The following is a 21677-nucleotide window of genomic DNA, read 5'->3' as shown; positions in this document are numbered from 1 at the left end:
GAATCAATTCTGTGGGTGCTCGGACCCATTCTACAAATTTCCGTGGGTGTTCGAGCACCCACAGCACCCCTGGCTCCAACGCCACTGAGAGGGAGAAAGGCATAAAGTTGCTTGTCGTCCCGTATACACGAGCCAAGCGTGTACGCAGGACAGAGAGAACGTGCATTGCATTTTATTTTTAGAAATTAATTGCGGGGGGGGGAAGCGGCTCAGTACCCCTTAAAAATTTTATTGGGGGTGGGAGCGCAAAGGGCCTCAGCTCCTAGGTTTCGATGCCTGTACTATCTATTAATGCTTATCAAGAGCGCTATCCGTAACCGCACTGATTATGACAATAAGGATAAAAGGGAAATTTTGGTACTATCTCCGCAAACAAGCATCGTTTCTCGTTCGAATATGGGGTGGAGGGATACACGCTCCTTCAGCATCGGATGATAGAAATTTCTTCTCGCAATGGTGTCGGTTTAGTAGAAAATTTATTAAAAATTATTTTTTTTGACTTGAATTTTTTTTTTTACGGTGACTTACGTAGTGTTTTTCCTTGAAAGAAAACGATGCATTGTCATACGACCTTTCAAGAGTGATTTTACTCAATTCGAAATCGACTCATTCTTAAGTATCATAGTATATTAATAGTATGGTGAAATTACCTTTTTAGCAATGTAGAACGCAAAACACCATCGATATTCGTTAAAAATGCACGGAAATAAACACCAATGAATTTCCGGGTATTTTTAGTGAACATCGTTGGTTTTTTGCGCTCTATATTGATAGTTTTACTTAAGGATATATAATTATATTATCAATCATATCTCTGAAAGTATTTTTTATTGTATTTTTACATTTAATTAGCGTGGTTGCATCCGAATTTTTTTCCTTTTAATATGTTTGAGCTGAAAGGGTTGAAATTCAGTGCAATCTAACGAGCTTTCAGATATATTCATAAATCAATGGTAAATATTTAGAATGATTGTCATTCAGAATTATATGTAGAAGAAACCAAAGAAAGAGAGAGTCAATTGTAGTTCCCCGATGCTTGTCAGTTTTAATCAAGAAAGAAGTGAAAGACCTGCATTTGAAATAATGTAAAATTACATTTTCTTAAAATATGGACCTATATAATATTGCAGTAACTCTAGCGATTTGAAAAATAAATGGCAGCTAGCCGGAGTCCGACTTAGACACGAAGAGGTCCTGGGCAAGGCAGGAATTAGGGCCTCTGTGACTTGAGTCCAAATATTTTGTTTACCCAGCGAATACAATGCCGGGAAAATGTTTTGTATAGGAAATTATCTAAATAAAATATCAGATGTCCTCTTTTTTATTATTTGTTCATTATCTTCCTTGGTGAGAAACTTCATTTTCTCCTAAGGAACCGTTCACACCTGAAATAACATGACAGAAAAAATAAGGTAATATAACAAAAAATACTCACGTTCGAGTTCGTTTCAGAATTTACTTGGTTAACAAACCAAAAACATCAACTAATGTCTCACGAGCTCCCAAGATCGGTAATTTCAAAAATGAATTTATTTTAACGATTAAATTTTGAAACGGGCGTGGTAGCCCAGGTCGATAAGATACTCACCTAAAGTACCAAAAGGATGTTTAGAGGTGTTGCGAGTTCGATACCCGGTTCGTCCTTGTCAGAAAAACTTCCGTGACACAGGGGGACAACAAAAAACAGCAACTTGACCGCGGCAAAAAATTACTACCGCAGGGAGTCCCCCATCGAGGGGTTAGCGCACCAACCTCTCGATGAGTATAAAAAATAAGCCTGCCGTTCGGAACCGGCGATAAATTATAGGTCCCGGTCTAATTAGCCCTCGTGTGCAGAAAATGACCGTGGTGCGACAAAAATGATCAAATTTTAAAACTTCGAAGGGGAAAAGTCAAAGCAGTAGATTGCCAGGTAAATTTGGTTGCCTACCCATGCTTCAGAGAGTGTGAACTCGATTGCGTATTTAGTGCGTTACAACAACACTAATTCTAATTGGATAGCCATGTGCGCATATTTCTAAGACAGTCACTATAAAATCGAAACCGCCGAGTAGTTTGCATCAATTCCATATTAAATAAATATGTAATTTCTAATTAAGCCATGTTGCAAGTGGCTTTGTTCGAACTTGAATAATAAGGATTGGCTGAATTTTATCATTAATGAAGTTTTATGCATTCACTGGAACTTATCATCAAAACCTTATTTTGTGTTCCATGTCAAAGTAGAACACTCAACTCCAACATGCGTTGGTGCGAATAATTTTGTATAAAATAAAATTTCTGGATACGCGATTTCATAGGAGTACGTAACACATGTTAAATGTAGTTTAAATTGTTTCAGGAATGTGTAAGGTGCAGTTGACAATGGGGAGAGGGAGATTAAAATAATATTTTTTTTTTATGTAACCTCTCTGATCATCGTGTATTCCCAAGAGATTCTTACAATCTGCTATGAAATAAATAATCTGTACTGAATGAAAAAAAATAACAATTTTCGATACTTTTCTTTTCAATCTCCAACAATATCAATTATCACATTTACAAGAAAAATTGGCAGAAATAACATTAAAAGATGGTGTGACGTTCAAATTTTAAGATGGCTATTAATTTTTCTTTCTGTAAAAGCAAATACCGTGCCTGGAATTTATGGGGATATACAGAGGAATCTTCTGTAACGGACACTCCCTGTTTTTAGCGGACACCTCCAGTTATCAAACACTTTTTGAATTATGTCAACGGGACTCCGGACTCCCGTTGAGACTGGTTATTTTACTATCCATTAACGGACACTCCTCGTTAGCGGCGAAAATTTTCGGTCCCGTGAGTCAGTGCCGTCTTAATGCATGGGCTCCTGAAGAAAAGAGGGGGCTCAGAAAAACAAGAAGTAGTTGAATTTTTTGAGAAGTTCCCAGGTAGGGCCTCAGAAAAATCACTTGACGGGGGGGGGTCCATGATGCTCTTAAGATGGCCCTACCGTGACTGTCCGTTATTGAGAGGTTCTAATGTAGCTGAACATTTTTCATGTGCGAGACGTTTCAATGCAGTCACAAATCTTTCGAAAAAAATCGAAATCACCTACAGATATTCAATTGTGAGGATTTGAGAACACTGCTTAGTAAAACCAAGCGACAATCATCACACTTAGAAAACATCTATTAATAAAATTATTTTATTAAAACTAAGTAACAATTGTAGTTTTGCGCATTAATGGATATTTTTTGTGTGATGTGAATATTACTTTGACCACAATAAATGCAACTAAATGCATATGTTTTGTGTTATATGCATATGTTTATAATTTTATAATTCACAAATTTAATTTTTTTTGTTTTGCAATGAAGTTTACTGTAATTTTCTTAATTGTAATTATTTTAGAATTTCTAACCCTTTTTATACTAGAAATGTTTCAGGAAAACGTTTATGCAAAACAATCGAAAATTCGCCACTGCATCTTTCAACTTTTTAATATGTGGGTTTTTAACATCTCTTCCAGGGGGGCGATGAGAAATTTTGTTTTTGAAAAGGGGGCGATGGGCTGAATAAGTTTGGGAAACATTGTTCTAAACGTTACTATTTCAATTGTATTTGCATATTACACTTTCTATACTTTTCATTTTTCAATACCTTCATTACATTGGAAAAATATTTTTTTCCACATAGATTTTTTTATGCATTGAAAATTTATCACTTGTTTTGTTATTGCATAGCAGGACCTCACATCACTTTCTCCTGGCACAGTAGCGTTTATTGTTGTAGTTAGCAAAATTCTTATTCCTGAAAAAGATCTCAAATCTTTTTATCTAATTTCAACAAGAAGGAAATTGACTTTCCCAGTTTTATTTTATTTTTTCCTACAAATTGACCAAGTATATCTTGAGAGGCTATATTGAATGTTTTGGAAAACGCACGTGGGCAAATGAATGATGTGCTCACGGAATGCTTTTGAGCCATCTGATCAGCATTATACTTCATTGTAAAACTGGATGGTTTCATAATTTTTTTTTACTTTGAGAATATATATTTCAATGCATTGAATGTGCAATACATAGGCCTATAGAATGTAGTAGACGAATGTTTTCCTTTTTCTTACCCAGAAAATTCAAAATTTGACGTCTTTATGTATAAATGCTTTCATATGGAGGGGTGAAATTTCCCATGAAATTTCTTTTTGATCTTTTATTATTATACTTACCACGTTAGTATTATTCTGCTTCAGTATTTCAGCAAGTATTGATGAAAAATCCACCATAGTGTGCTTAAATTTCTACTAGGGATTTCAGATAAGATTCAGTGGTTTGTGTCACAACATTTTTGGCCATATTAGTATTTTTATTTTGTAATTGGTTTATTATGGCACAAATACTATATTTTTCTCATACTATATAAATTCACTATAGAAGGGCCCATGAAAAGTCTGGAGTGGGAGGCCTGCCCAGGATGGGGAGGGTCATGCTGAAAACCATTCACTCACTGCTCTATCATAGTGATCATTTACCCAAGGCTCCTATGCTCTGATATTCATATACTAGTGAATTTCTTGCCCCAATAATCGTATACCCACAGGTTTTTTATCTTATCCCTCATTTATCATAATTCTGTACTTTGTCCTAATATTCATATAATCTTGAGTCTATTTACTTTTACCATCATTTACCTGTAGTTCCCTCACCCTGACTTTCCCACTGGTTCTTTTCTCCAGCCTTCACTCACTGGTGGACCCATGCTTTATTGGTCATATATCAGTGATGCTCTCAAAGCAGTAATACATGTGCAAATAGTAAAGTAAACTCTAATTTCTTCTGATCTGTATGCCGGTGCACATAAATATCCTCCTCTTGTTGCGATATCACTGCCGAAGTTTGGCAGTACCCCTGGGAGCCATAACACATACTTTGAGAATCATTGGCTTTGCCTGAGCAATTTATGTTGATTGGGAATAAGTAACTCATGTTATCTGCTTATTTATAAGGAAATCAATCTAATTTTTCAAAAGTATTCATCGTTCTACTCCATCCTCTCTCTAATCCTTGTTCTGTAATCTAGCTCTTTTTACCATGTTGAATGGTAGAATCCTTTTTTGTTGATTTCTTGATCATAATTTTGATAGCATTTTAACAACTTGTTTATGCTCCAAAGTTGTTTAAAATTTTATTGTAAAGTTTGAATTTGTGATTCACATGGCAATTTTAATATTGTTGCACTTGCCATAATCAAATTTCAAGATCACATACAGTGGGATCCAAGTGACACACAGCTTTTTTATTGTCTTAATCGTGAATGTGTTTCTTGCATAATATTTTAGAAAATCGTTCTGTCTTCATGATTTTTTTTTTGTACAGTCCCACACCTAATCCTAGTGGCACGTTAGATCGTGAAGTTGAAAATCCTCTTAATGAAAGAGAGAAGTCTGGCGAAGAGGAACAGCTTGTTGTTGATGAAAATTTACCATCTACTGTCATTCAAATAAGGTTGACTGATGGCTCAAGGTAAAATTATATTTTCTCTTAGAAAATTTATTAATATTTAAAGTATGATTTAATTCTAATAATTTTCAGTAGATATAGATAAAGCCTAAAATAATTGGAAACCTTTTTTTAAAATTCCATAGATTGTTAGAAGCCAAATCACAAAAGTTTCTTATTGATAATAGACGACAAAGTTTCTTAATGATATCTGATATGTAATGATGTCTGCACAAAACAATTCCTTCACTTGTCAGCCAATATGGGGTGTTGTACCTTCTTGCATGAGGAGAGTAGTCTCTAACATTCTTTAAGGCAGGAATGATTTGCTGCTGCAGAAGTTCTCAGTAAGGTGACGTTTGTGACAGAACACCTTTTAGGACCTTTTGAGGAGTTACTCCTCAAGATTCTCATTTGAGCATGTGATTGACACATATGAATGCATATTGAACAAATGCTGTTATTTACCCTAGAATTGTACAAAAACATTATGCTGCTTAATACCTATATGAAACTGCATCTCTTAGACGTATAGTTATCATTCTAGGGTTAAATGAAGCTTTGTTTGCATTTGTTCCTTGTTCTTTAAGTGCCACTTTTTCACCTGGTGATTGAAAATTGAACTATTTTTTTAATTGCAGTTTTCTTTTCCCCGACAGTCCATATAACGTATATACCAAGTTTCAATTAAATGTCCACCAGAACAGGTGCGTTACGTAGGTCTGAGTAGTGTTAGTTTAACTATAACCACCTTGTATTTTTAAAACACTTAATAAACAGTAGAGAGGAGTAAATGTGATTATAAAATTTATCATATAACAAGAAGAAAGTTTTTGGCCCCTTAAAAATAAGATCATATAATCATCATATTCGTATAGAGGTAAACCTCTGAAATATGTAGCTTTGAATGTAAAACATTGACATCATTTATCCAGATGCCTTACATTGACTACACCTGGTGAAGCCAGATAATATGTGTAATTAACAGGTGAGACACTGGAATGACACTTATTGCTTTGCTGATTTGACTGTGCTCATCTTTGAATCTTTCCAATTTTACAAATTAGTTATAACTTCAACCCTTTTTTAAGAATTGTCTCTGGGAAGTATTTATTTATATTGTTAAAACTGTCTCTTTATAAAATACTCTTTCCCCCACCCTTTTCAGTTGCAGTTTAGTCAGCATTTTTCTCGGGAAACTAATTAAATCACGGACCTCTGAAATGGGATCCTATTAAATAAGAAACCTAATAATCAGGGGTTTGTCCAGTCAAAATTTGGATCTGTTTTCTGGACCCTTCATAAAATGCAAATTAAGGAAGCCATAGGTTGGCATTGCCTTTTGTGATAAATTAGATTTTTTTCTTTTTTTATAAAATTAATGATCATTCTCACAAAAACGGGACCCTACTACAAAAAAGTCTGGACAGATCCCTAAATAATTCATATTTTTTATTTTCTCTTAATCAAAAAATATTTTAGGACTAAACCCAATATTTGTATAAAATTTATATTGTTTTTTCTTCTCATATTTTTACAGTACTCTAAATGTTTTTGTTGATTACAGGATGAGCATGACTCTCAACCTGAGTCATACGATTCAGGATATTTTGGATCAAATTATTCGGTATCCTTTACTAATGTTGTTTACTTTGATAATGCATGAGAGAGAGATTAATAATTTTGTTGGATAATACTACAACTTAATTTTAGATATTTTGAGAAAAATATGTTTGAACAGTAAAAAAGTGTATATATTTTGCATCGTTGAAATTCACAAGAATAACTCAGCTTGGAAAGAGTTGCAAGTTTCAGCATATTAAAGCACATGCTAAGGCAACTTTTTTGTTAATTTATCTATTTTTCAAGTTGAATAGTTGCAAAGGGTTAACAAGTTTTTATCATGGTGGAGGAAATCATCCCAGCCAAAATAGTTATTACCATATTTGCCCAAAATAGTTTTGTTAATAAACAGCTTATCCCAGGAATAGTAAATTCTAACACAATTGACGCATTTAAAAAGAAATACGATAAACATGTTGATGTAAATCGAGAAACTATTCATACGTAGATAAGACAACCATAATATTTTTGTGGGCATTGTATTATATTTTATCTATATATAGTTTTTATAATTACATTATTTTAGAAATATATGACATCCATATTTGTTATGGCATCTTTTTCTCAGCCACCTCATTGGGCATTTTGCCTGTTGTGGCCTTGTTTGTGTATTTATTGCCAGAATATAAAATTTGCAGCTGTAACATTTTAAGGGGAAAGGTTCAGACAAAGATTACTAAAGCAATTTTTATTTTTAAGGTAAGCTAGTATTTCTCTCAAGCATGCAAAATAGTTTTAGCTACGTAAATAAAAAGCATTGTGGCCAAACAGTTTGCCCTCTTGCCTGTGGCATTTATTTTCAGAAAATGCCCCAAAAAATGAAAATTATTTTCTGGTTTAATGTTCATTATATCAATAGAAAGAAAGGTTGAGAAGGGTTATTTTGTAAAAAGAAAAAAAGTGATTATATATATATTAGACACACTATTCACCATTTATTAATTAATATTTCTACTACATAATTATATTTTGACATAATAAAAAAAATTAATCGCTCGTGGAAAGAAACAAAAGTTTTCCCATGTCGGAACTCGGCAAAACTGATGAAGGGTTAAAACCTTTAATCAGTACGTCTTTTCTCTATGCTCTAACATGAATGATAAATCATGGGTATAATGAATATGTAGGTACGACAGAAACAGAACTGTTTGGAGTTATGTATCAAAAGTGGGGGGTATTGAAAATTGCAGCCATACTTTTATTTGTGTAAGCAAGGATCAATCAAGTTTTCATGTGTTTTTTTCCTTTTAAAGTATTGGTCTCTATTACAGACTGCTCACAATTTTCTCACACACTAATAGTTTTTAACTGTTCATTTTGAATCTTAAACTAAGAAGTGTACATCACAATAATATAAGTGAAAAAAGCAGATAACGCATGGGATGTTTTTGAGAATTAACACTAGAAAGACGGGCGGGGGTCTGACCCTGTACGCTGTTTAAGTTTCCATATCTCTGCTAAGAATAAACCGAACCACCTGAAATTTCTCGACTTTTCCTGAATTAGCATGTTCTTGTATACCAAAGTTTTTTCGTTATCTTTTTAACAATGAAGATACGAGCAGATAATACCTAGAAAGACGGAAGGGGGTCATAGTTACCCTTCCTTATATCCTAGCACATGATGCGGTAAATACTACTGTCATCGTCACAATTGATTTCTAAGTAGGTTACAATCCTTCTGAAAGTTTTTTTCATTTGACCGTCCGTTTGACCTTTCTTTTCCCCCCATTCTTATCTGTAAGTGTCCATCAGTAGGTATGTAATTTTTGGTTTTTGTCAAGCATTCTTTCCATATTATTCGATAAACTGTTTGTCCTGGGATGTAGAAAATTTGAGTGCGCGTGATCATTTCAAACAGTTTAAAAATGGTGAGAAAACGTATACATTACTGAAGGAGAAATACTCCAGGAGTTGCAAAGATTAGATGAGAGAAACTCTGGAAGCAGTGATGATGAAAGTGCAGAAGAGCATGAGATCTATCCTATGTCGAACTGTGGAGAAGCAACTAGCGGCTCTGATGATGATTTAAATCAAAATAAAATTATTTCTTCAATGGTGCATCAGTTGGTACAAAATAGATCACCATTGAGGAATAAGAAATGTAAAATCGTGAAAAATGATACCTTGTCGAAAAAAAGACCCCAGAAAGAGTTGGCTATAATAACTAAACTAAATATGGAGTCGACATCGTGGATCAAATGGTGTGATTATACACGACCAAGACTGGAAGTCGTTGCAGGCCAATTCATGTGTTTTCTAACATTTTGGATATGTCAGCGATAAATGCTTGGATTTCGTACAAACAAGTGACAGGAAAAAAAATCACTCTGATAACTTACATATTGCAGTTATGTGAAGAACTCTGTGCTGAGTATTTCAACTTGAAAACTACAATTCAAAATGTGATATGCAAAACACCTATTGATGGAGACAAAAAACGACGGAAATGCTAAGTAAAAGGAACTGCAAGGACTTCAATCTTGTACTCGATGCAAAAAACCAGTGTGTGGCAAATGTGCATCGAGAGAGGCGATTTGTACAGAATGCTTTGAGTGCTAGATAAAAACAAAATATATTAACAGATCAGTGGTTTCACCGTTTCTTTTTTGTGTTGTAACTATGTATTAATGATATACTGTGATTTGAAACATTAAGGTATCCGAAAATTGCAAAAAAAACTATGGGGGGTCATTTTGACCCCCATCCCATCTTTCTAGGTATACTCTCGCGATCTGTCTTTCTAGTGTTAAAAAATTATGAAATTGCAGAGAACTGCAAATTCAGTTAAACACGAACTCACAATGCCACAGGAGCGAGAGCACAGGGAAAATGTCGCTATAGACTTTCTATTCCTGTTTATAAAATAAGCTCTGTTTCAAGTTCAGAGGGTCTATTACGCTTACATTGTTACACAACAAGGTCGTTATGGACATCACGCCCTTAACGCAAATTCTCAACGAGCCCCATGACGCAAATCTCAACGAACAGCGTCAAAAACGTGATTTTTCTCAGCAACCCGCGGTATGTCGTTATCTATTTTATGAAAAACTTTCTGGGCCAAGAGTAGTGTGTGGTCTGAAAGGGATGGACCAATCAGATAATTTTCTCCGCTGCTGATAATCATCATCACTGTCAACGAGTGCTGCAGCACGTGCGTTATTATTGTATTTTTATTTATTTCGTGCACGTTTGTGTGTTGATTGTCCCTAATTTTCGTAAGCTACATTTTTTTTTAATTCATCCGGATTCTTTTTATTTTCATCAAATATTTGAGAAAGAGGTAGGTATGCACGCACGTGAAACTGGCACGGGGAAATTTTCTAAATTATTATTATACAAAATGGTCTATTAAAGTTAAAGGATGTTATATGAATTTTCAAAACGACTAGCAAAAATATATCACCATCATATATTCCCATGTTTTTACATATTTATCTACCGTCTTGATATTAAGCCAAAATCAAGAACAAGTAACCTTTTATATACATCATTAATTAGACAATTGGTTTACATATTCTAATGAAATGCTACCAAATTTACACTGTTGTTGACGTCTCTTTTATACTCTGATCAGAAAATGCACTCAAAGATTAGAAAAAATTTATTTGTTGATTAATAAAGTTGTTTGATTTTTTATAGTGTACTTAGTGCGTAGAGTATACTGTGTGTGTGTGTGTGTGTGTGTGTGTGTGTGTGTAAGGGTGTTTACTGCATAACACTTCTGTGCACTGCACGGAAACTAGCAATACAATTATTTTAACATTATCAGTGATAAAATAACGTATTACAAAATATCGATGTTATCAAATGAATTTGTAGAGCCTCAATATATATTCTTATATGTATTATTATTATTATTACTTTGTACATTGGCTCTCTCTTAACAAGCACGCTCTGGTCACGTGAAAGAATCTCGGTACATTCTGTACTGAAACACGAGATGATCACGTGACCGGATGCCCCTTCGGAGGGTCCGAAGGGCCATGTGTGTGAGAACATCAGTTCAGCTCCAGCTCACACACGAGATGCACCAACGTAGTCTTTATCTCTCTTAATATATGTACCATGTAAATAATATCTTCTATATAGCATCATAATTAAAGATAATGTATCTACAACTACGTCTCATTCATACGGAGTCAATTGCGCTATCGTCACCACTTAGCATTAGATTCAGCATTGGTGACCGCAGACGTTTAAACGCAAATAGTGATACCTTCTGAATATTCTTCAAAAGACGCCAGCAGCAGAGGATTTTTCTCCTAGCAACGGTGGACCACAGAGCATCCTCCCTCATAAGGTCACTTCCGCTTGACCTCTTGGCTCTCTTCTCTCTCAAGCAACAGGATGATGGCAGCAGAAGGGGTCAAGACCGTTCCCCAAGTTTGCAGTGTCGCTCTCCGCCTTCCCCCATTGTGGAAGACAAACGTTTCTCTCTGGGTGAGGCAATGCGAGCAAGCTTTCCTCCTCAGCCGCATTACAAGTGATGATACCAAATTTGCCACTCTCGTCGCTAATATCGACTCAGAAACACTACATGCGGTTGCCGATATTGTCGTCAATCCTCCTGCGACCGGGAAATTCCAGGCTCTTTCGGACCGGCTGATACAGAAGTTTGCCGAAACTGAATCTGCCAAAATCAAGAAGTTGCTCACAGAAATTAAACTCTGAGATGATAAACCATCACAGCTGCTACGGAAAATGCGCCAACTCTCGGGATCTCGACTAAACGATGATTTCTTAAAGACATTGTGGCTGCAACGTTTTCCCACTCAAATCCAAACTGTCCTCTCAATATCTAGTGATGGACTAGATAAACTCGCGGAACTGGCTGACAAAATCGCAGAAATAAGCCAAAGTGCATCCGTTTGTGCTATTTCTCCACCGCCGAGTTTAATAAAAAATCTGGGGACGAGTTTAAAAATATATTGACTTCGATTTTGAACAAGATATAAAAAAAATATTGTAGCAAATTTCAAAATGTCTTGAAAACATATTGTGAGATAGAGAGATTTACCAGTTAAATAATATTCTTATATTGGGATGAGTTTAACTTAAGAATAAAGGCATTTCCATGCAAGATTTGAAAAAAAAAATATCGCTGTAGAGATTTATCTTAGTACCGAGTATAATAATTTATAACGATTTATTACTATGAATAATTTTTCCAATCAGTATATGTAATTAGATAACATTTTAAACAATAATGCTGTCTCTGAATCATGTTACTAAATTAATTAAGTAACGTAATACAAAGAATTATTATTCATTATAATGAACTTCATTATATTAATAATGAATGAATAATTTCCAATTCTACTAATTTGTCTCCGGTTGCTCTCGCCTTCCTCGAAAAATGTACGCGCGAGCGGCCATGTTTATTTCTGTAACGCGAGCTTAACGAGTGCTTTCCTTTTGCGTTATCTACCGCTTTGCATGGCGATGACGATAATTAAAATCACTAGTAACGCTGTGAGAAAAATCAACCTTTAACGATGGTGACGTAAATCTATCGCACAATGCACCGCAAGCACATTTTAAACGCTGGCTTAACGATATCAGCGTAATAGACCCCCCCCCTAGAATTAAAACATGATGTCCAAAAGTTAAAAAAAAACTATTTTGTAACCTTCCTATAGTGTTCATTCACATGGAAGAAAGTTACATTAAAAGTTCTCTACTTTCTGTGTAAGAGATGCCATTTTTATTAGGAATACATGTCTCTTTGAACCTTATATTGCTCTCATTGCATCTTCATAAACTCCACAATAATTGTTACATATGGAGTTTTCTAGCAATGTGTAAAATGACATTGCCTATAAAAACTCTAGTTTTATGTCTATCGTGTTGTTCTATTTTTTGTTTGAAGGGCATATGAGCTCTGCTGGATTAAGAGGTGTAAAGTAGTTTAACAACCTTTGGATAGAACATGTACAAAAGACAAATGAGAATATGATTGCACCATAGAATTTTTTTTTCAAATGTTCTGTTTGAATGTGAAATTCTCTTTTCTGTCCCAGAAAATAAGCTTTTTAAAAATACTGTGGAACGCTGCTATATGTTCACGATGAAAACTACCTGTTCAAAACAGCACTTGCAAGAGACCACATGAACAATATTATAGTAAGATATCAAAAGAAATTATGAAAACTATATATAACCAATAAAAATGTTTGATGCTAACCAATAAATGTAATTATTGGTGGTTTAGATAAGGGACCATTCAAGTATTACGTAAGCAGATTTAGCCCTTTTTGACTGTTTCCACCCCCCTGTCAGCAAAATTTCATCAGCAGCTTAGAATATTTCATATCTTCAAAAAGGGGGGTGGTTGATGACGTAAACAACGTTCAAACCCCCCCTCCCCCTTGTCATCAAAAGTCAGCAAATCCAAAACACCCTCCCCTTGATGCTGACGTAATACTGGAATGACCCCTAATATTTATTATGTAATTTCTTTTCTTTGCCATTTTTACCACTTTTGGCACTGTCCCAGAGTTTTTGTCAGCAAAACTCCTAGCTGTAGTAATCGTGATATGTATATATATATTTTTCAAATAATAAAATGTATATAGAGAAGGCAATTTCATAATTTCCTCTCCATTATTCCTTCCTTCACTTTTCTCAGAACAGCTTTTCATGAATTTTGATGTTTGCTATGCTAGTCCAGTTTCAGACAAAATGGAATGTCACTGAAGATAAGAAAATCTTATCTGTAAGAAAGATACAGCATGCAATGTCATGATTAAGATTCAATCTTGGTACCCGCACCTTATGTGCTAGTGCAACACAATGTAAAAGCAGTAGCATGGCAAACATTTATTTATGTTCGTAAATCTGTTTTTTGGGGGGAATCTTGCATTAGCACGTATGTCGGGCTATGCGAATATCTTTTCAGACAAGCTCCATTACATAAATTCACATGTTTAGTGCAAACTCATCAATGTTGCTTCATGAATAAAATACAGTATTTCAATTATCTAAATCATTTTGGAGGGGAAAAATCCACAAAATCCACATTTTCAATGTTTCTTTTCTGTGATTGATTAAAAACACTCTGCTAGTATAGTGATAGAGTGGATACACAAACGATGAGTCACCATGAGCTCGCTTTTTTTCTCATGCTTAACTTCTTTACAGCATTTTTTTCCAAAATAGTGTAGTTTCGTCAGCGTTAAACACCTGCTGATGTACATAACCCTTCTCTTCAATAATTTTCTACTAAGTCTTTGGAAATTTTCTAGCTGCCTCCTGATCGGCAGAGGCTTGATTGCCAGTGCTTTTTACATTGCGCAATCCGTATCATTTCTTAAACCTATGAAACAACCCCCAAAGCAGAACATGCCGAAATCTGAGACGTACGTCACAGAACAATCTGGAAGAATTTTAAGAAAAGTGTAGAAAAACGCTATTATGTATATGCGAATTTTTACCGCAGAAAATTTCAAGTCAGCTGAGGGCTCGTTGCAGAACACCACAAAACATTCTGCTTTGGGGGAAACAACCTTTACTTGCATAAAATTCTGATGAAATAGATGTTTCACCAGCCCTTTCCTTATGGAAGAATAAAATTTTTTTCCCTTTTTCTGTTATAATATTACAATCAATTGGAATACATTTTTGTGTCGGTCTTGTACCCCAAAAAAAAAATTCTGTACGTGAAGCACATGTATCCCATAGGCGCTGCAAAGTTTTGACTGCAACGGGTGCAGCTACGGCTACCGCTGAATGAATTTCAGATTCCTTTTTCCTGATATATATCATCGTAGATTTGTTTATTCCGTAATGGCGGACCACAGTAGATAGACTTCGCCAAGCATAGTCAATATATCCAATTTTTCTTGTCAAGTTTCACTTTTATTTACCTTTTTAAAGCATTATCAGTAGCATGTAGAAGAATGAGCCATCCTAAATAAACATAACTCAAATTTTGTAAACAAAACATGTTAACAACGATTGCTGAGTGTTGTCAAAAAAAAATTTCCAATAAAGAAAAAAAAACTCATATATATTTGAATAATTCATTGAAAAAGGTTATTTCTTCATAAAAAACAAATTCTGCATTAGTATGTAATTTGCGGTTTCTATATATATATATATATATATATATATAGAAACCACAAATACAGGGAGCCGACTGTACATTACATACTAATGCAGAATTTGTTTTTTTATGAAGAAATAACCTTTTTCAATGAATTATTCAAATATTCAATTATCCTGATAGGGTCTGGTCCCATTTTGATTCTAATAAAGCCCCAGTACGTTTCATCCCAGACACATTTGGCCCCCAATTTCACCTGCCCAGACCACATGAGCAGCCCAATGAGTGATCAAGTGAGTTGGACATTCACCCCTAACATTTCACCTGTAACTGTATGAATAATCAAGTTAGTTGGACATTAACCCCCCCCCCCCCCCTGGCATTTTGCCTGCCCAGACCATATGAATGATTGACCATACTCACTCGTATGAGTGATCAAGTGAACTGGACATTTCACCTGCCCTGACGTAATAAGTGACTATATGAGTGAAGAAGTGTGAGTTGGACATTTACCCTGTGATATTTTGCCTGGCCTGACCATATGAGCAACTGTATGAGTGAATGATGGTCACTCACTTAAGCATTCATAGGATCACACTCATACAGTCAAGTGCACACTCACATATAGTCACTCATTTTTTCAGGGCAGGCAAAATGTTGAAGGTGAAATTTCTGGATCCCGTTTTATACACATTCAATTTTAAGTTGAGAAAATTTGTAAAATTCTACTTTACAATTCTAACGAATATTTCTTAATATAAAACTTAAAAACACACACATATATATGCTAACTGATACCCGGCGATGTTGCCCACCCCATGAAAAATTTATGTATGTATATCTCAATTAACCAGTATTTTCCAGGCTCATCTTGAAAGAAAGTGATTCATTAATGTTAAAATTGAGACAATAAGATTTAATAATATGCAAGTTCAAAAACTGATGTTTTATTAATTATTTTCTAAATCCAATTACATTTGTTAAAAAAAATACACTGATCGGAGCATCACTTGCGCACGCACACACACAGAAAAAAAATACATTGATCAAAGCAACGTTTGTACTCATAAATTAAGATTTGGTGTGGAACAAAAATCTATTTGGCTCTGTTATTTGTCAACTGTTTTTAAAATTCAAATTGCAATGGAAGACCCATTAAAATGTGAGTCTTTTGTGAAGAAAAAATTGTTGCATCTGATTCAAAACATGGAAAATGGGGTAAGAAAAAAGGGACTTTTTTGAGAAATTTCTGCAATTAAAAAAATTTAATTTTTTTTTTTTTTGGTGGGAGTATGCTTAGATCTTTCCAATCATTAGCAAAGAATCCTAAAAAAATTTGGAGTGATATGATCAACAGTGTGGATGTGTATAAAAAACAAACATATATATACTTTTACATTGATATATATAATATATCCATAGGTGCTGGAACCTAGGGACCGAGGCCATTTTAGCGCCCCCCCCCCCAATAATTTAGGAAAAAAACAATGCAATGAACCCTCTTCTGTGCACGTGCCTAAGTCCTGTATATACGGGATGACCAACAACTTTCGGCCCATCTCAATGATTTCTTCATGTCAGCGCCTCTGGATATATCTGAAATTATTTTAGTTCTACATAAATTCAGTGACACATTTTATAAGTGCAAAAAAAATAGTGGCATTGTTTTTAGTCCATAATTGGTTTTTGAAAAATATTTTGTAATGCTTATTGAATTTTTTTACTTGCCATAATAATTTTCTCAAGATCGATTTCTTAATGATAACCCATACCACTCAAAATTAATGTGCCAACGAGTAAAAACATGCTCTATTGAAAAACTTGGTGGCATCTTGAGGTAACAGTGCGGTCTTTGCGCATGGGCCCATCCAGGCACCTCAAGAGAAGAGGAGGGGCCTCACAAAAATGAGATCTGGTTGAAAATTTCAAAATTTGCCATGTAGGGCCTCAGAAAAACCACTTTGCCCGGAGTCCCATGATACTCATGAAAAAATTGGTGCAGTACGCTTGTGTAGATTTTCCCTTATATCAATAAATCTGTTTCCTTAAATAGGGTGGTTATTTAGCTTCCAGAATGTGTTTAAAAGACCCCTGACTATAACCATTCTTTATTCTTTAAGTCATTTGCGCTAAACTGTTATGTTGACTGATAATAACAGCGGGATGAAAAGAATAAATTCTCTACTCTTTTCAAAATTATAATGGGAGAAGAAATGTGAAATTCTTGGAAAATAACTCATAGATTTTGTATAGCCTACACCCAAACAATAGTTGATGTTTTAACTAGTTGGCACTAAAAACAGGTTTTTACATTATAATCCCTACATGGAAGATTTGTTCACTGAAAATTTGTGGCCCAAAGCGGGGTTGGTGCCATAGCAAGGTTCAACTGTACTTGCTAAAACACTCAAATGTCTCTTATTAAACAAATTTGGCTGTAAACTGTAGGCTTTGGTCCATTCAACCTTCAAGTTGCTAATTGCAATCAAAAATAGTCAGATAAATATCAGCTCGTTTGTGTATATCTGCTCTTTGGCATGTGAATTAGGCAGATATACAATATTAAATGCCAAGTTAGGTTAGGTAGGTTAGTGTGTAGTTATCGCTAGTAAATAAACATGCTTAATTTTTCAGTATATTGACTGCTCATTCTTATTAGTAGAGGATTAAAACGAACAAAAAAAAAATTTTTTTTTTAGTTATTCATGAATCAATGTGTATATTGCACATTTTAAAAATTATTTTTGGCATGTTTGTAAAATAATAGTTCTCTTATTCTAGATTTAGTTTTCAAGTGGTTTTTCAAATTTTGCTTAACCTGTGATAGGATGAACCCAGAATATGCTCATATACCATTTGATCTCTTGACTGGATTTCCACCTCGTTCATTGGTTAATCTCTGCAGCACCATTGAAGAGGAGAAGTTGAATCAATCAGTTTTGATCATGAAGAGGAAGTCACTGAAGTAACTTGTATCATTGTTCTTTTTTTTTTGGGGGGAGAGATGGTCTATATTCTATTTGTGCCAAAGCTGATGTATGTGGTGATGTGATTCCATCAGATGTTTGTTTTGTTTTAGTGTTGTGTCTGTGGAAACAGTTTTTTTTGTTATATAAACAGTATGAGCTAGTCCAGTATATATTCATTGGCAATGTTTTTCTAGTTGTAAACATACTGTTTGTACTTTTCATTAGTGTTTTTTATACATGTTTTTCATTTGATGGTGGAGTTATCATCTGAGTTTTATAATGTTATGTACTTTCCATTGTTGGCAGCTGTCGGAAATTCTTTATTAGGGTTTCTAGTTTCCAAATGTAAACGAAAGAACATGCAGCATTTTTAATTAAAAAATTATCAACATTTTCATGTAACATAATCATCTGTTCTTTCCTTCCCCCACAAACGAGGTTCAATAATACTGGTCATCCCAAAGTAAAGCTATTTAAATTACTAAAGCTGTAAACAAAACAAAATTTTCTGAATTTATTACATTTAATTAGAATTGTATGCAATCAATGTTTTTCCAAGTTAAAAACGGATGTCTAAAATTGTCAATGACAAAATTTTTCTTCATCTCATAACTTCTTTTAACTGCTAAAAATATTCACTTGCTCATATGGAAAAATATTGAAGAATATGTTAAATATTGAGAGATTCATAACTCAAGCAAACTTAAAGTGATAGAAGACATCTGAAAAATTAATTTTTGTCAAAATATATGGTTACTATATACGCAAGCAATGAGCGCCCAGACAGCTCTGTTGTTGAATCCATAAAGTACTGGGTTTGGCACATTTCTATCATGGGTTACAGAAGGGATGGGAAAATCAGATATACAATTCATGTATCCCTTTCACACCCTTGGGGGGAATTTTCTCACTGTAGCCATTCTTTTCTAACCTCAGGGAGTTCAGCCTTGACTTCGACAATAATACACACACACTCCTAGAAGTCAGAGCTGAATTCTCTGTGGTTAAAAAAGAATAAAGCAAGCAAATGCAACCCCCTATATTTATGTGTGCAGGGTCTGAAAGGGTTATGGTGGGAATGCTCTAATAGTCCAGAGAGTGTTTTCTGGCAAGAAGCATGCCAAATTGATAAACTTGAAAGAATCACGCTAATGGCTGTGCAAAACAGGCTTCTTATGGTGTTCTCACACTCCTTGCATGTCACTGACAGAGGAGCCTGTTTCGCAAAGACACTGGGGCACTCGTCCAAATGGTTCTCAAACTAGCACTTATCTTGTTTGAAAACACTCCAAGTACAGTCTTTGGATTTCAAGAACATTCCCGTCCACAGCACTATACATGAAATGCATGTCTGCTTTTCTCTGATTTGTGGAATTATCCATCCCTTCTGCAATCCAGTAAGTGCCAAAACCGCAGCTTTCGGTGATCATGATAGCGCTGTCTAACAATTCACTACTTGCATTACAACATGACAAAAATTGCTTGTTTAGATATGTTCTATCACTCTTTGAAGTTTTGCCCACAAGTTTTGAATCACCCTTTGTATTTGCCTGTTAACTTTATAAATGAACTACAGTTAAATCAGTTCTCATACATGGATCTTGATCCAATGTATCAAATAAAAATCTGATTTTGAACAGATTTTGCTAGTTGACAACAAAATAAAAATATAGCATATTTTATTTTTTCTGAAAATTTTCAACATGACTGATTTTAGTTTCATTTTCAATTTTTTAAAAATTTTAATGTCTCCTCAAGAGAAAATTTAATTCAATTCAAAACGTTCTATAAAGCATTTTCACATTAGTATACAGTACATATAACCTGTGATAAAAATCATTGATAAATATATAAATAAATTTGGAATTTGCTATGAAGTTTTCAAGTTTAGAATAGTACACATGCCAACTGTGATAAAATTGTAAATTTTTTGTGTATAAAATGAGAGTTATTTTTATATATGGTTTTAAGACCCATAATTTCAGTTAAGAATTTCTTCATCTTTGAGGAATATAAATAAAATTGAATATTTAGACGTTTGATTCATTCTGAGTTGTCTGTTTGGAATGTTTATAGCATAAATGTTAGAAATTTATATAAAAGTAGCAACTTTTACTTGTTGGGATGTCTTGTATAGTGAAATCAAGCTAAGATGTGATAGTGTAATTTTCCCCCATCTGTGTAATACAGTAGAGTCTCGATAATCTGAGGTGAATGGGACTGAAACCACTTTCAATTACTGAAAATTCTGATTATATTATCAAAAACAGTTTCAAAAAAATACTTTGGAAGGGGAGAGGTCTCCCTTTATTGATTTTGACAGTAAATATGTGCAGTATTGTATAGTAAAGAAATTGAGAAAATACACAGCTTATTACTGTGCTGGAGACATTCTAATTAAAGTTCAGCCTGGTGATCACGACCCCTTTAACCCTTTCCGGTGGAGTATCCTCCATAGTGAAACCACCTGCTTACATTTTTTTCTATGGGTAAGGGTGAAATCACTCTTCTCCGCAGAAAAAAAACAAGCAAATATGCTCTTGGCAGAAAGAGGTTTTGAGAAAGAATTTCAAGAATTCCAGCCCTTCGGAATCAGATGCAGGCAGACTTGAAAGTCTGTGGGCACAATGATTATGTCAATGGATATATAGACATATACGTTAGATCAGTCAACTCTGCCATTGACGCTGGGAGAGGGTTGTATTTCCACCCATGCTCACAATATTTTTGTGACCGGTCATTCCCTCAAACTTTTGAGACTCTAATGTAATTGAATTTTGACTTTTTCCCCCATCTGCTTAGTTTAATCTAAATTTCCCCCCCCCCCTTTTTTATTGTGGTAAATTCATTAAAAACATTCCTGCTCAATATGTGTGTAGTGCCTTAGTTGGTTTCTTTGTGTCTCTAAATTGTATTTCAGAGTAAAATTTCAAAAAATATATATCAGGGTTGGGTTGTTTTAACCAAATGGTTTTTTCAAAAATCAAATAAAAGTGGCCTAAATATAATTTTTCCCTTGAAAAATATCATATTGGTTCATTATTAGCCAAAAATTTTTATTTTTACCACATTTTATATTCTTGGTGTACATTCTGATGTTAATGGAATATCTTTAAATGGTATAAGTGGTTTTTTTAAGTCTCGTAAGAGTGGCCTGAATATGTTTTTTCATATGAAGTATCTTAGTTATTTAAAGTTGTATACAGAAGCTAAAATTTCTCATTCTTACCACATTTTCTAACCCTTGGCTACATTCTGATGCAGGCCATTTTATAAGAAATTTTCACTGGTGTGCCACTTGGGAAAAAAAGGGCAATGAAAGATGAATCAACTCTAGTCAGAGGCGTATACAGGGAGGGGGGCATAGAATATCATTCAACCCCTCTCCCCCACCTTAACCAATTTTTGTCGATTTAATACCATGCTTTTTAAAGATTATAAACCCAAATTCTTTGAAAGAGATTACTTGTGACCCCCCCCCCCTCCCTGAATCCAGTGTGCCCTTCAAAAATCAATCCTGCGTATACCCCTGACTGTTCGTAAAAAATATTAATATTGGGCCAAAATGACAAATTTT

General features: G+C 34.5%; 1 protein-coding gene across 1 annotated transcript in view; it reads left to right on the top strand.

Moving 5' to 3' along the window:
* Positions 1 to 20970, top strand: part of LOC149065810 (NSFL1 cofactor p47-like) — a 66373-nt gene extending 45403 nt beyond the window's left edge. The window contains exons 9-11 of the mRNA XM_089254111.1: positions 5340 to 5486; positions 7030 to 7089; positions 17959 to 20970. Of these exons, the coding sequence (XP_089110237.1) occupies positions 5340 to 5486; positions 7030 to 7089; positions 17959 to 18100 (349 nt within the window). The 3' untranslated portion in view covers positions 18101 to 20970. The remainder of the gene's footprint in view (positions 1 to 5339; positions 5487 to 7029; positions 7090 to 17958) is intronic.
* The last annotated feature ends 707 nt before the right edge of the window (positions 20971 to 21677 follow it).

The sequence above is a fragment of the Pholcus phalangioides genome, unplaced genomic scaffold (assembly GCF_987345545.1).
Source record: "Pholcus phalangioides strain wild (caught in Gottingen) unplaced genomic scaffold, Ppha-v1.0 ptg000039l_1, whole genome shotgun sequence".
NCBI classification, from domain to species: Eukaryota; Metazoa; Arthropoda; class Arachnida; order Araneae; family Pholcidae; genus Pholcus; species Pholcus phalangioides.
This window is presented reverse-complemented; position numbering and strand designations above follow the sequence as displayed.